This window comes from Barbatula barbatula, assembly GCF_947034865.1.
Source record: "Barbatula barbatula genome assembly, chromosome: 19".
Taxonomy (NCBI): Eukaryota; Metazoa; Chordata; class Actinopteri; order Cypriniformes; family Nemacheilidae; genus Barbatula; species Barbatula barbatula.
Window position 1 is genome coordinate 19,904,875 of NC_136782.1, and position 15,490 is coordinate 19,920,364.

At 37.3% G+C, this 15,490-nt stretch overlaps 1 protein-coding gene across 1 annotated transcript in view; it reads right to left on the minus strand.

Annotated features, from left to right (window-relative positions):
• The window catches only part of LOC306908601 (uncharacterized protein), a 78,452-nt gene that overhangs the window by 20,650 nt on the left and 42,312 nt on the right, over positions 1–15,490 (minus strand). The window contains exons 24-28 of the mRNA XM_079481631.1: positions 11,953–12,408; positions 8,722–9,138; positions 6,564–7,034; positions 3,601–4,074; positions 1,499–1,930 (exon numbers count right to left, since the gene is read on the minus strand). Of these exons, the coding sequence (XP_079337757.1) occupies positions 1,499–1,930; positions 3,601–4,074; positions 6,564–7,034; positions 8,722–9,138; positions 11,953–12,408 (2,250 nt within the window). The remainder of the gene's footprint in view (positions 1–1,498; positions 1,931–3,600; positions 4,075–6,563; positions 7,035–8,721; positions 9,139–11,952; positions 12,409–15,490) is intronic.

Here is a 15,490-nt window from a genome sequence, read left to right on the forward strand (position 1 = left end):
TTTTTAACAAATTTAATTATTTACGCATTTATTGATTGATTGATTTAATTATGTATACATTTATGCATGTATTTATTTATTATGCATGTATATATTTGTTTATTTATGCGTGCATTAATATATTCATTTATGTATTTATACTCAAGTCCTCCATAATATTGAGCCAAACAACTGCTTCCTATAAAGAAAGATCTTAGTTTTACTACGTCATGATTTGCAAATGTCTGGTATCGACATGTCATTCTCTTTTCTATCATGGAGTATGCACACACGTTGGAAATACATGAAACACCAAGAATAACACAATAATGACATCAGTGAGTGTGTAACGGCCACCTATGTCTAATGTGTATGTACCTTTATGTGACGTCTGTTGTGTATGCACACGTGTCCTGTGTTAGCACGCGGGCAGTTGGACTACAGGTGATAATGTGTGCACTTGTTCCACTTTCCTTCCCCGTTTCTACACCACTATTATAGTGTCCAGGATGCTTAACCGATGGACTTCCTCAGTTATGGCCATCTGTTCCATTTCGTTTTGCGATGCCTTAAACTCTCTGTCTCGCCATTACAAATGCTCATGATACACAAACTGTTCACACCTGGATGCAAACCACTGCGACTTACAGCACAAGACCTGTTGAACCTATGAGCCCCTGGACTATATTGTGGTTTTTCTATTACAGTATTCATTTTTGTATTATGGTATTGGGTTTTCTAATATAAAATGATACATTTAGTTATAGTATATAACATGTATATAGTATATAATATGTGCTATGGGCCTCATGTATAAGTTTGAACACTTGAACACCGGCACACAAACCAAATATCTTATTACACTAAAACATGAACTGCACGTACACATCAGACACTTTTGTAGACAAGTTTAATTTATCGCTTGCATCCGCAGACCTGGGTTGCCCATTATTACGCTTAACTATAAGCTAGTAATAAAGCCAATAATAAATCATGTATGGTCCGAAAGCCCCTGAAAGGGGTCCAGATAAAGAGCACATGATTTATGTGTTTTTGAGAGGCGCTCGCTACGGTTAAATCCTAGTATGGTAGATAGAAAACATAACTGTAGCAAGCGCAGACCCGACTGAAATATATCAGTAGCGAACGGGAAGGGGACGAACAAAGAAAGAGGTGATATCATGTGAACCTTGATTGGTAGAAGATGATGTCAGGTGAAACATGATTGGTTAACACCATGATAATGACTTGAGGTTTCTGTATAAAGTATGAAGTCAGATGTGTGTTTGTTTGACAGCTTCAGATGAATCTGTGTGTCTCACTTTGTTTGTCTGGGCAAATAAAGTTAAAACTCTTGGGATCTGGAATCCTTGTCTCTGAGATTTATTTCTGCGACGGAAAACAGATTCACCACAACAACTACAGTTCAGTCAGATTGTTTTATATCTGTATACTGAGATTTCAACACTAAAACAATCTAAATCCACTTCAGGGTGATATTGTACGATAAAACCCTCACCTGAGTTGAGAGATGTACGGCAGACACTGGAGGAATCCTCTCACTTCACTCTCTTCATGTGTCCAGTCTCTCAGCTCTACTGGTTTCTTCTCTGTTTGGAGTTTCAGCACTTCTAGGAGGATGGAGCTCTTTCTCTTTGAGAGGTTTATGATCCAGACTTCAGGAGATGACTGATGATATATTGACTGTAATGCTGGTAGGACACTTCTGGCTGTTTCACTCTCATAGTTCTTCACATGCGAGTACAGATCCAGCAGAAAATCACATTGATAAAAATGATAATCTTCATCAAAGGGGAAAGTTGTGTAGCTGCACACAGATGTTAATAGTTCAGTGTATTTTTCTCCTGTATCAGTTTCACACTCTAGTGATGCAGTGAACAGATTCACAAGGAACTGGAAACACTCGTCCTGATCGTCTAACAGATAAAATCTGTAAAGACAGAAATATAATCATAATGTTAATGTCTAGTGCTGGATCATTGAAGAGCTTTTAAAAACCTGAATTTCATGAGGTTCAGTTTAGACTCTTCACACATTCCTCCAACAGCGAAAAAGTAGAAATGGTCTTAAAGGAGTAGTTCACCTTCATAATGAACATTCTGTCATCTTTTACAGACCCTCTTATCATCTCAAACCTGTATGACTTTCTATCTTCTGCTGTACACAAAAGACGATATTTTGATTCAAGTTAGAACAGAACAGACCACCATCACATCTATTGTAACCAATGCAAGTGGTTGGCTGTTGGGGGCTGTTATCAACATTCTTCAAAATATCTTATTTTGTGTTCTGCAGAAGAAAGAAAGCCATACAGGTTTGAAATGACAAGAGTGTGAATAAATGATGACAGAAAGGTGAACTACTCCTTTAAATATGTATTTGCATGTTGTTCATTATCTTATGATGAATTAATGCTGTTTTTCAAACCAACATAGATACTGAACTTGTTATTACAGTAAATAAAACTTCAGTGCCTTATGAGGGCTGTCAGACCCAAAGATGATTTTAATGAATTAAAGGCACATCTGTTTTAACTGCTTAAAAAATATACACACGTGATATTGTCCATCTTATTTCAGACAAAAGGAGACAAAAGTGATCAGAGTATCTGTGAATCATGTGAAACACAGAACTGAATCACCTGTATATTGTATGGAGGACAAGAAATGACTTAAGCATAAATACATTGTCATGATTCTGCCTTCTGTTGTCTTGATTTTCTGGTCTGGGGCAGAATCAAGACAGACTCACGTGTTTTATGTGGAGAGAAACATATTGTCAATCAGGACATAATATGCTTTCTCTCCTGTCTCGTCATTTGGCCCCGCACCTCTCGTTTCTAGTATAGCTTTCCTCCCGTGTCTCATTACCCACACCTGCCCATCGTTATCTCCTTTGTTAGTCTCCCTATATAATACCCTCTTGTCTATTGTCTTGTGCTCGTTCGTTGTACATGGTTCCTGCCCTGTACGTAGAGTTCCTTGTCCTTGTCCGCTGTATGTATTTGTTAGAATAACCCAGTGTTTGGTTATTTTTGCCCCCCATGTAGGAAGTATTTGTTTTGTTATTTATTTTTAAAGTCTGTTACCCCGTATTGCTGCCTGCGCTTGGGTTCTTCATTATACGTTTCGTGACATACATAAATGAATATAATAATACACGCATAAATAAATACAGGAAAAAATAATTAAATCAATAAATACATGTAGAAATACAGAAGTAACTGTATTACAAAAAATTGTGCAAAGAAAGAGGTGATATCATGTGAACCGTGATTGGTAGAAGATGATGTCAGGTGAAACATGATTGGTTAACAATATGATAATGACTTGAGGTTTCTGTATAAAGTATGAAGTCAGATGTGTGTTTGTTTGACAGCTTCAGATGAATCTGTGTGTCTCACTTTGTTTGTCTGGGCAAATAAAGTTAAAACTCTTGGGATCTGGAATCCTTGTCTCTGAGATTTATTTCTGTGACGGAAAACAGATTCGCCACAACAACTACAGTTCAGTCAGATTGTTTTATATCTGTATACTGAGATTTCAACACTAAAACAAACTAAATCCACTTCAGGGTGATATTGTACGATAAAACCCTCACCTGAGTTGTGAGATGTACGGCAGACACTGGAGGAATCCTCTCACTTCACTCTCTTCATGTGTCCAGTCTCTCAGCTCTACTGGTTTCTTCTCTGTTTGGAGTTTCAGCACTTCTAGGAGGATGGAGCTCTTTCTCTCTGAGAGGTTTATGATCCAGACTTCAGGATATGACTGATGATATATTGACTGTAATGCTGGTAGGACACTTCTGCCTGTTTCACTCTCATAGTTCTTCACATGTGAACACAGATCCAGCAGAAAATCACACTGTTTAATCTGAAACTCTTCTTCTTCATCATAATTATCTTCCTCATAATCATCTTCTTTAAAGGGGAAAGTTGTGTAGCTGCACACAGATGTTAATAGTTCAGTGTATTTTTCTTCTGTATTTGTGTCAAACTCTGATGCTGCAGTGAACAGATTCACCAGAAACTGAGCAGCAGATTCTCTCTTCTCATATAAATCCTTGTTAAATCTGTGGAAAAACACACATTATTATCACATTACTGTCCAGTGCAGGATAATATGAGATACTGTGTGTGATTCCTCATTTTAATAAATTATATCTTATTAAAAAAGTCTTTGACAACTGGAGTGACCGAGTCCCATTCAATGATCAGTTCAGTAACAGTTGATATTTGAGGTGTTATTCATTTAGGAGTATAATAATGAAATAGATCGTCTCTTTCTGTTTATTGGATAGATGCTATCGTTTGGATTATTCAGTACATGTGCAACAAAGGTTGAGTGATTTAATTCATGCAAATACACTGATCGCAAGCGCTTCGATTGGTCGGCTTGAACTCCTCCCTCAGGTAAAAATCTCAGGGACAGCATCATGTTTACTTAAAACAAATTCTCTAAATAAATGATTTGTTTTTCTACATTTAACAACTCGAGCTGCAACAGAAGATATAACTTATATTCAAAATATCTTATTTTGTGTTCTGAAGAAGAAAGAAAGCCACACAGGTTTGAAATGACAAGAGTGTGAATAAATGATGACAGAAAGGTGAACTACTCCTTTAAATATGTATTTTCATGTTGTACATTATCTTATGATGAATTAAAGCTGTTTTTCAAACCAACATAGATACTGAACTTGTTATTACAGTAAATAAAACTTCAGTGCCTTATGAGGGCTGTCAGACCCAAAGATGATTTTAATGAATTAAAGGCACATCTGTTTTAACTGCTTAAAAAATATACACACGTGATATTGTCCATCTTATTTCAGACAAAAGGAGACAAAAGTGGTCAGAGTATCTGTGAATCATGTGAAACACAGAACTGATTCACCTGTATATTGTATGGAGGACAAGAAATGACTTAAGCATAAATACATAAATGAATATAATAATACACGCATAAATAAATACAGGAATAAATAATTTAATCAATCAATAAATGCGTAAATAAATACAGAAGAAACTGTATTACAAAAAATGGTGCATAGCTCATATTTTTAACAAATTTAATTATTTACGCATTTATTGATTGATTGATTTAATTATGTATACATTTATGCATGTATTTATTTATTTATTATGCATGTATATATTTGTTTATTTATGCGTGCATTAATATATTCATTTATGTATTTATACTCAAGTCCTCCATAATATTGAGTCACAAAACTGCTTCCTATAAAGAAAGATCTTAGTTTTACTACGTCATGATTTGCAAATGTCTGGTATCGACATGTCATTCTCTTTTCTATCATGGAGTATGCACACACGTTGGAAATACATGAAACACCAAGAATAACACAATAATGACATCAGTGAGTGTGTAACGGCCACCTATGTCTAATGTGTATGTACCTTTATGTGACGTCTGTTGTGTATGCACACGTGTCCTGTGTTAGCACGCGGGCAGTTGGACTACAGGTGATAATGTGTGCACTTGTTCCACTTTCCTTCCCCGTTTCTACACCACTATTATAGTGTCCAGGATGCTTAACCGATGGACTTCCTCAGTTATGGCCATCTGTTCCATTTCGTTTTGCGATGCCTTAAACTCTCTGTCTCGCCGTTACAAATGCTCATGATACACAAACTGTTCACACCTGGATGCAAACCACTGCGACTTACAGCACAAGACCTGTTGAACCTATGAGCCCCTGGACTATATTGTGGTTTTTCTATTACAGTATTCATTTTTGTATTATGGTATTGGGTTTTCTAATATAAAATGATACATTTAGTTATAGTATATAACATGTATATAGTATATAATATGTGCTATGGGCCTCATGTATAAGTTTGAACACTTGAACACCGGCACACAAACCAAATATCTTATTACACTAAAACATGAACTGCACGTACACATCAGACACTTTTGTAGACAAGTTTAATTTATCGCTTGCATCCGCAGACCTGGGTTGCCCATTATTACGCTTAACTATAAGCTAGTAATAAAGCCAATAATAAATCATGTATGGTCCGAAAGCCCCTGAAAGGGGTCCAGATAAAGAGCACATGATTTATGTGTTTTTGAGAGGCGCTCGCTACGGTTAAATCCTAGTATGGTAGATAGAAAACATAACTGCAGCAAGCGCAGACCCGACTGAAATATATCAGTAGCGAACGGGAAGGGGACGAACAAAGAAAGAGGTGATATCATGTGAACCGTGATTGGTAGAAGATGATGTCAGGTGAAACATGATTGGTTAACACCATGATAATGACTTGAGGTTTCTGTATAAAGTATGAAGTCAGATGTGTGTTTGTTTGACAGCTTCAGATGAATCTGTGTGTCTCACTTTGTTTGTCTGGGCAAATAAAGTTAAAACTCTTGGGATCTGGAATCCTTGTCTCTGAGATTTATTTCTGCGATGGAAAACAGATTCGCCACAACAACTACAGTTCAGTCAGATTGTTTTATATCTGTATACTGAGATTTCAACACTAAAACAATCTAAATCCAATTCAGGGTGATATTGTACGATAAAACCCTCACCTGAGTTGAGAGATGTACGGCAGACACTGGAGGAATCCTCTCACTTCACTCTCTTCATGTGTCCAGTCTCTCAGCTCTACTGGTTTCTTCTCTGTTTGGAGTTTCAGCACTTCTAGGAGGATGGAGCTCTTTCTCTCTGAGAGGTTTATGATCCAGACTTCAGGATATGACTGATGATATATTGACTGTAATGATGTTAGGACACTTCTGCCTGTTTCACTCTCATAGTTCTTCACATGCGAGTACAGATCCAGCAGAAAAACACAATGTTCAATCTGCAACTCATCATTATAATAATATTCATCATAATAATAATCTTCTTCAAAGGGGAAAGTTTTGTAGCTGAACACAGATGTTAATAGTTCAGTGTATTTTTCTTCTGTATTTGTGTCAAACTCTGATGCTGCAGTGAACAGATTCACCAGAAACTGAGCAGCAGATTCTCTCTTCTTATAGAAATCACAAGTAAATCTGTGGAGAAACACATTATTATCACATTACTGTCCAGTGCAGGATAATATGAGATACTGTGTGTGATTCCTCATTTAGATAAATTATATAGAATTAATAAAGTATTTGACAACTGGAGTGACCGAGTCCCATTCAATGATCAGTTCAGTAACAGTTGATATTTGAGGTGTTATTCATTTAGGAGTATAATAATGAAATAGATCGTCTCTTTCTGTTTATTGGATAGATGCTATCGTTTGGATTATTCAGTACATGTGCAACAAAGGTTGAGTGATTTAATTCTTGTCCTTTAACTGTTTATTTAAAACCATTTATTTTATTGACACAGATTCAGAAAGACTGAATTATCAAAGAAACAATTGAATCTCAGTCTCAGCGATATAAGTTTAATAATCTTAAAATGAGAAAGAATCATTACAGTATGGAAGCAGCATTAAGACCTCAGGAAGAATCTCAGATCGAAGGGATTCGTGACTTTAACTATCATTCAGAAAAGACTAAACATCATATCACCCATCACTGGTTACACACACCTTCAATGAAAACAATACAGTGAGAACAGTAAGTGATCACTTCCATCATCATCTTTAGTTTACATGTGAAGGGAAACTTCAACTGCATTGTGGGTAAAAAACTGGGTTGAGAAACAGTGTAAAGTTTCAACACTGATATTGTTCTGGGTTCAGTGTGATTTTACCCAATTTATAGTCGTGTGTAGAGCGCATGTGTTCGGTACGGCTGAGTCTATGCAGAGATGTGTAACCTGTGCTGTAGTCTGATCTGCATCTCTCCAAAACTGATACAACGGATCATTCTACACTGATCTCAAGCGCTTCGATTGGACGGCTTGAACTCCTCCCTCAGGTAAAAACCTCAGCGACAGCATCATGTTTACACAAAAAGATTCCCAATGAATTCTCTAAATAAATGATTTGATCTTCAACATTTAACAACTGGAGCTGCAACAGAAGTCACTATTTATTTGCTTCCATCACTGTTAATGTTTCTCAGACAGCGAACACAACAAGCAGCTTCTTCTTCATCACTTGTCTCGGTCAAACAAGCAACACACCTGTGGAAACTGATGACCAGTGGATATTACCTGTCGACACGGACAACACTGAAGAATATAAATGAAAAGCGATGCTGTTTACACAGTGCCAACAAACTTAGTGTCAGAGACAACCAGCATCAATAATAAAGATGATGAACGCTGTTTTTCTTTTAAAAGAAGTTTCCACATCAACTCCATTACATTACAGCAGCTATACTGCAAAACATCTTAATACACTTGAGAATAAGAAGCGTTTGTTATTCCCTCTGTTGTGATGATAAACTGATGAGATACAGAACAGGATTCATGTGTTCACTGTCTGAGGAAGACGAGTAAAGAGCTGCACGGTTGTCTGCTGTTCTGTCTAGATTTGAGTGTCTTCCACACAAGCTGTTGAACTGAACACTGACTAATATTATTTGGTTTTCTTACTTTAAAAGGTATCTAGTGCTTTAATCCTGTTTGAGGCCTTTTATGTCTAAAAGAATCAGGTCACCCTGATCAAACATTACACAACATGAGGAATTAAATATGTTCACTTGAACAACAGCAACAAACACAAACAGGAGTGACACACAACAACAAAGCTAAACACAAGTTTGTTGGATTTAGAATCGGTCTTCAGACTCTCACCTGAGTTGTGAGATGTACGGCAGACACTGGAGGAATCCTCTCACTTCACTCTCTTCATGTGTCCAGTCTCTCAGCTCTACTGGTTTCTTCTCTGTTTGGAGTTTCAGCACTTCTAGGAGGATGGAGCTCTTTCTCTTTGAGAGGTTTATGATCCAGACTTCAGGAGATGACTGATGATATATTGACTGTAATGCTGGTAGGACACTTCTGCCTGTTTCACTCTCATAGTTCTTCACATGCGAGTACAGATCCAGCAGAAAATCACATCTCTCATAATTCACAGATGACAGCAGCATCTTCACAGTTATTTCTATGGTCTCTTTCTGACAGAGAGCTGCTTGCAGACACAAATCCAGTATAAATAATTTCTTTCTGTTTTCCTGGAGTTCAGATGATTCATTTGATGGTTTAATAAATCTAAACAGAGCAAACAAGATTCTGTTAGTGATGACAAAAGAGACAACAGAAGTGTAAAGTCTGGTATCTGGGCTGTAGAATTACACTTCAGTTTTAAATGTTTTTTACAGGACAAACCAAAAGTAATTTTACAGTAGTGTGTCTTTTCTTTTACTTAGCAGGTCAAGAGAAAACTCTTCAACAAAGTGCATCAACATCCTTGCATGTATGTTAAATGGTCTCTTTTTTATTAAGTAATACAAAACGAGAAAGTCTTGTTAGAGAATGTGGCATAAAACAGAGGATTATAGTCATAACTTGAATATATGTTTATAAAAGTGTTTTTTCCTCACAGATTTCACATGTACATGTTACTAAAGCAAAGTATTATTTACACATAAAGTACTGAATCTATAGACACGAAAAATAGCAAAAATGTAAGTGCCGGAACAAAATATGTATTATATCTAGAAGCGATGCTCATCCAGACCTGCCTGAAACGTCTCGTTTAACCTCAGCCCGGCAAATTGACGTCAGCTCGTAACACGACTTGACTAAGACCACCCAAATATAAACGTAAGTAAGGTGGGCGGTCTTGTAAATGTCGCGGAGACGCTGTGTGTTTCATTGCAGATGAAAGCCTCTTTGTTTGCCCTTCCAAAGGATGAGGCAACTTAAAACAAATGGTTACAGTTTATGTACAATACTGTTCCAGAAAAGTACAGTCCGAATATTCAAGTGTGTGCAGCGCAGTTCACGGATGATTTCTTCACAAACCTGGGAGAGATCAAGACCGGCTATGCACGGAAGATTTTGTTAAAAAACTGAGGCAATTCCAACTGTTTAAACTCCACAAGGACTGTCTGGCGCCTGTAAGTATATTTTCATTGTAAGACTTTGTTACAGACTAACACGAGTTGAGTTTGATGTTGTTGTTTCTTTGTGTGATCTACAAATGCAAACACGCGCGCAACGTGGAAAAAAGACACATAAATCCTAATAATCAGTCATTATGTTCCAACTAGAGGCAACAAATGTCGTGTTTATAATGGGGTTTATTGTCTTTGAGTCGCGACGAGACATGACCTAACACTGGTTGATCAAGAAGGGCCGAAGCTCTCACAGGATTTATTATGTTACCCTTCCCTGCTGTAATGTGAGCTTGTTTGTATCGTCTATCGGCTTGATCTTCATTTTCCAGATCAGATTCGGGCTCAAATTGATAAGGAAGGATCGATGTCATTTTATCACCTGTCAGTAGTTTTGGAACGTGAGGTTCCGAATATGGTAAGAGGCGTTACATGTCAGTGCAGTACTCCACCAATCACTACGCACTAGTGAACTGGCCAGTCACAGCACACCTTGCTTTTCAGAGCGATGAGCTTTGTGAAATATCAGCACGTTTCAGAGAGGCGGAGCAAAGAGGAGACACAAACATGCTCGGTATGTGGAAAATACAGTGTTTTTAAAACTTAAAAGTTTTTTTGACACATTGTATTTCATCTAAAGCAAACAATAATATTTGTTTCATGTCGAATGACCCCTTTAATAACTCCAAAAATGAGAAAGAATCATTACAGTATGGAAGCAGCATTAAGACCTCAGGAAGAAACTCAGATCGAAGGGATACGTGACTTTAAATATCATTCAGAAAAGACTAAACATCATATCACCCATCACTGGTTACACACACCTCTAATGATAGCAATACAGTGAGAACAGTAAGTGATCACTTCCATCATCATCTTTAGTTTACATGTGAAAGGAAACTTCAACTGCATTGTGGGTAAAAAACTGGGTTGAGAAACAGTGTAAAGTTTCAACACTGATATTGTTCTGGGTTCAATGTGATTTCACCCAATTTATAGTCGTGTGTAGAGCGCATGTGTTCGGTACGGCTGAGTCTATGCAGAGATGTGTAACCTGTGCTGTAGTCTGATCTGGATCTTTCCAAAACTAATACAACGCATCATTCTACACTGATCTCAAGCGCTTCGATTGGACGGCTTGAACTCCTCCCTCAGGTAAAAACCTCAGGGACAGCATCATGTTTACTCAAAAAGATTCCCAATGAATTCTCTAAATAAATGATTTGATCTTCTACATTTAACAACTCGAGCTGCAACAGAAGTCACTATTTATTTGCTTCCATCACTGTTAATGCTTCTCAGACAGCAAACACAACAAGCTGCTTCTTCTTCAGCACTTGTCTCGGTCAAACAAGCAACACACCTGTGGAAACTGATGACCAGTGGATATTACCTGTCGACGCGGACAACGCTGAAGAATATAAATGAAAAGTGATGCTGTTTACACAGTGCCAACAAACTTAGTGTCAGAGAGAACCAGCATAAATAATAAAGATGATGAACGCTGTTTTTGTTTCCACATCAACTCCATTACATTACAGCAGGTATACTGCAAAACATGTTAATACACTTGAGAATAAGAAGCGTTTGTTATTCCCTCTGTTGTGATGATAAACTGATGAGATACAGAACAGGATTCATGTGTTCACTGTTTGAGGAAGACGAGTAAAGAGTTGCACGGTTGTCTGCTGTTCTGTCTAGATTTGAGTGTCTTCCACACAAGCTGTTGAACTGAACACTGACTAATATTATTTGGTTTTCTTACTTTAAAAGGTATCTAGTGCTTTAATCCTGTTTGAGGCCTTTTTTGTCTAAAAGAATCAGGTCACCCTGATCAAACATTACACAACATGAGGAATTAAATATGTTCACTTGAACAACAGCAACAAACACCAACAGGAGTGTCACACAACAACAAAGCTAAACACAAGTTTGTTGGATTTAGAATCGGTCTTAAGACTCTCACCTGAGTTGTGAGATGTACGGCAGACACTGGAGGAATCCTCTCACTTCACTCTCTTCATGTGTCCAGTCTCTCAGCTCTACTGGTTTCTTCTCTGTTTGGAGTTTCAGCACTTCTAGGAGGATGGAGCTCTTTCTCTCTGAGAGGTTTATGATCCAGACTTCAGGAGATGACTGATGATATATTGACTGTAATGCTGGTAGGACACTTCTGCCTGTTTCACTCTCATAGTTCTTCACATGTGAACACAGTTCCAGCAGAAAATCACACTGTTTAATCTGAAACTCATCATCTTCATCATCATAATAATCTTCATCAAAGGGGAAAGTTGTGTAGCTGCACACAGATGTTAATAGTTCAGTGTATTTTTCTCCTGTATCAGTTTCACACTCTAGTGATGCAGTGAACAGATTCACGAGGAACTGAAAACACTCGTCCTGATCGCTGAACTGATCAAATCTGTAAAGACACAAATATAAACATAATTTTAATGTCTAGTGGTGGATGATTGAAGAGCTTTTAAAAACCTGAATTTCAAGTGGTTCAGTTTAGACTCTTCACACATTCCTCCATCAGCGAAAATGTTGAAATGGTCTTAAAGGAGTAGTTCACCTTCATAATGAACATTCTGTCATCTTTTACACACCCTCTTATCATCTCAAACCTGTACGACTTTCTATATTCTGCAGAAAAGACGATATTTTAATTCAAGTTGGTAATTGTCATGATTCCCCCATCATGTCATGTTTATTCTTGGTCTTGCAGCGGAGTCATGGCATAGCCTTAGGTTTTGTGTGAGAAAGACATGGCTTTGTTTTGATTCTGACTTGCCATGTGCTTTCTCGTGTCTCGTCAGTGTTTCCCGCCCTTCTGTCTCGTTAACCTTCCCTGAGTGTTTCAGACCCACACCTGCCCATTGTTATCTCCTTTGTTAGTCTCCCTATAAAATGCCCTATTGCCTATAGTCTTGTGCTCGTTCGTTGTACCTGTATGCTGTACATGTTTCCTGCTTTGTATGTTCACGTAGTAGTTAAAGTTCTTGGTCTTGTACCCTGTTTGTTTGAAGTTCTAAGTTACATAGTGTGTTTGGTTATTTTTGCCCCCCTTGTGGGAAGTGGTTGTTTTCTGTTTTTGTATTTAGTTTAGTTAGTGTTCCCCATCGTGGGTGTTTTTGTTCTTGTTAGTTATAATTAAAGTTTCTGTTAACCCCTTCATCCCCGTGTCTGCCTGCACTTGGGTTCTCCACCACGTCCACCCTCCACGTTCACGACAGTAATAGAACAGCACAGACCACCATCACATCTATTGTAACCAATGCAAGTGAATGGGGGGCTGTTAAAAACATTCTTCAAAATATCTTATTTTGTGTTCTGCAAAAGAAAGAAAGCCACACAGGTTTGAAATGACAAGAGTGTGAATAAATGATGACAGAAAGTTGAACTACTCCTTTAAATATGTATTTTCATGTTGTACATTATCTTATGATGAATTAATGCTGTTTTTCAAACCAACATAGATACTGAACTTGTTATTACAGTAAATAAAACTTCAGTGCCTTACGAGGGCTGTCAGACCCAAAGGTGATTTTAATGAATTAAAGGCACATCTGTTTTAACTGCTTAAAAATATACACACGTGATATTGTCCATCTTATTTCAGACAAAAGGAGACAAAAGTGGTCAGAGTATCTGTGAATCATATGAAACACAGAACTGAATCACCTGTATATTGTATGGAGGACGAGAAATGACGCAAGCATAAATACATAAATGAATATAATAATACACACATAAATACATACAGGAATAAATAATTAAATCAATCAATAAATACATGTAGAAATACAGAAGTAACTGTATTACAAAAAATGGTGCATAGAAAGAGGTGATATCATGTGAACCGTGATTGGTAGAAGATGATGTCAGGTGAAACATGATTGGTTAACACCAGAGCCGGACAGTAACGGAGTACATTTACTCGAGTACAGTACTTAAGTACAATTTTGAGGGATCTGTACTTTACTTGAGTATAATTTTTGGGGAGTACTCATGACTTTACTCGAGTAGATTTGAGAGGCAAATATTGTACTCTTTACTCCGCTACATTTCTATCCATAACCGTAAGTACACGTTACTTCTAAAAAGGAAAAAGAAAAATCTCGGAAACCACCAATTAGTTTTTTCCCTCTCAAACATGATTGGATTGTGCAGGCGCCACTTATTGGGCGAGCCTATCAGCAACAATCACCCAGACCTCAGAGCTCTATCATTTGCTGTACACAGCTGTCAATCATCTCACGTCTGCATGACACGTCCTGTGTACACTTCCTCATTCAGGACATCCGCGATGAAGCTAAAGTGACATTTCTTCACCAAAACAAGAAGCTAATAAATGCACGATTGAAGAATATGTGTTTTGTGTGTATTTTCATGCGATTTGGGGGTATTTTTATACGAATAAAGAATAAAGGTAAGGGAAGAGTAGCCAATAGCGTCATATAAAATGCTAAATATAACATGAAATGAACTTGAAAACATCGCGACCGGTCAGCTGATTTTCTTTAATCATTATTATTTTCTCTTCTTTGCTCTATGCTGCGTGTATAACACGGTCAGGTTCAGAGGTGTGTCAGAACATTGCTATATCGCCTTCTTTGCTGTTTTAGGTTTTTTGATTTCAGGGGCGGCGTTTGTGTATGGCCCTAGCGTTCAGAAAACATTGTTGAAACAAAGTACGTGTGCATAATGAGACTCATTAAAGATAATTAAACTACTTTACACTGATGTGTACATGTAGCATAGGCGTCGGAAGCATGTGTATTTGAGAATGTATAAACACCGTCAATTCACATAGCGTCATTGACGTATAGTCTGTAAGACCGAAGATATGTAGTTTTGACGTGACATCATCGTAATGTTGGTTCGAAGCTCTTTTTGGCTAAACTCGTTTGTCTGCATTTTCCACATTTAAGATCATATACAGGCATTTATTTTCAATAAAACAAAGAAACTGTCTACAAAATGCCTAACAGTGGTTTTGGAATCAAGTGTGAGGTTATGGGTAGTGGGGATGGTCTTTATTTTCCCAATTAGTTGGCATCCATTTAATAATTTTAATAAATCGAATAATTTACACTATTGTTATTGTATTTCATTCATAATGTACAACGCTATCTGTGAAAAATTAAAAAAATATATTGTACGGAAAGACATAGCGCAGTCGCAGTTTAGGCTATTATGTATTTTGCGATTTGCCACTAGCTATGCCAGGATTAGCTTAAAAATTAAAAGAATCAAGGCTTAACAACCCTGCGACAAGGTAAGACATGTTTTATATTTAATCTTGTTTGCTGAATCTGATCAATGGTTGGTTTATATTTTAGTCGATTAACGTAGTCGTTGGTGGTGGTTATGACAACATCTGGCTGGGTTATTTTTTACTACTTTAAGTTTTGTGGTTACATATATATGGTATCATTTGGTTTCATTGTGGTTCGTTTTTGTATGGTCTGAGGAAATTTCGCCATACCCTAGGTTTTGAT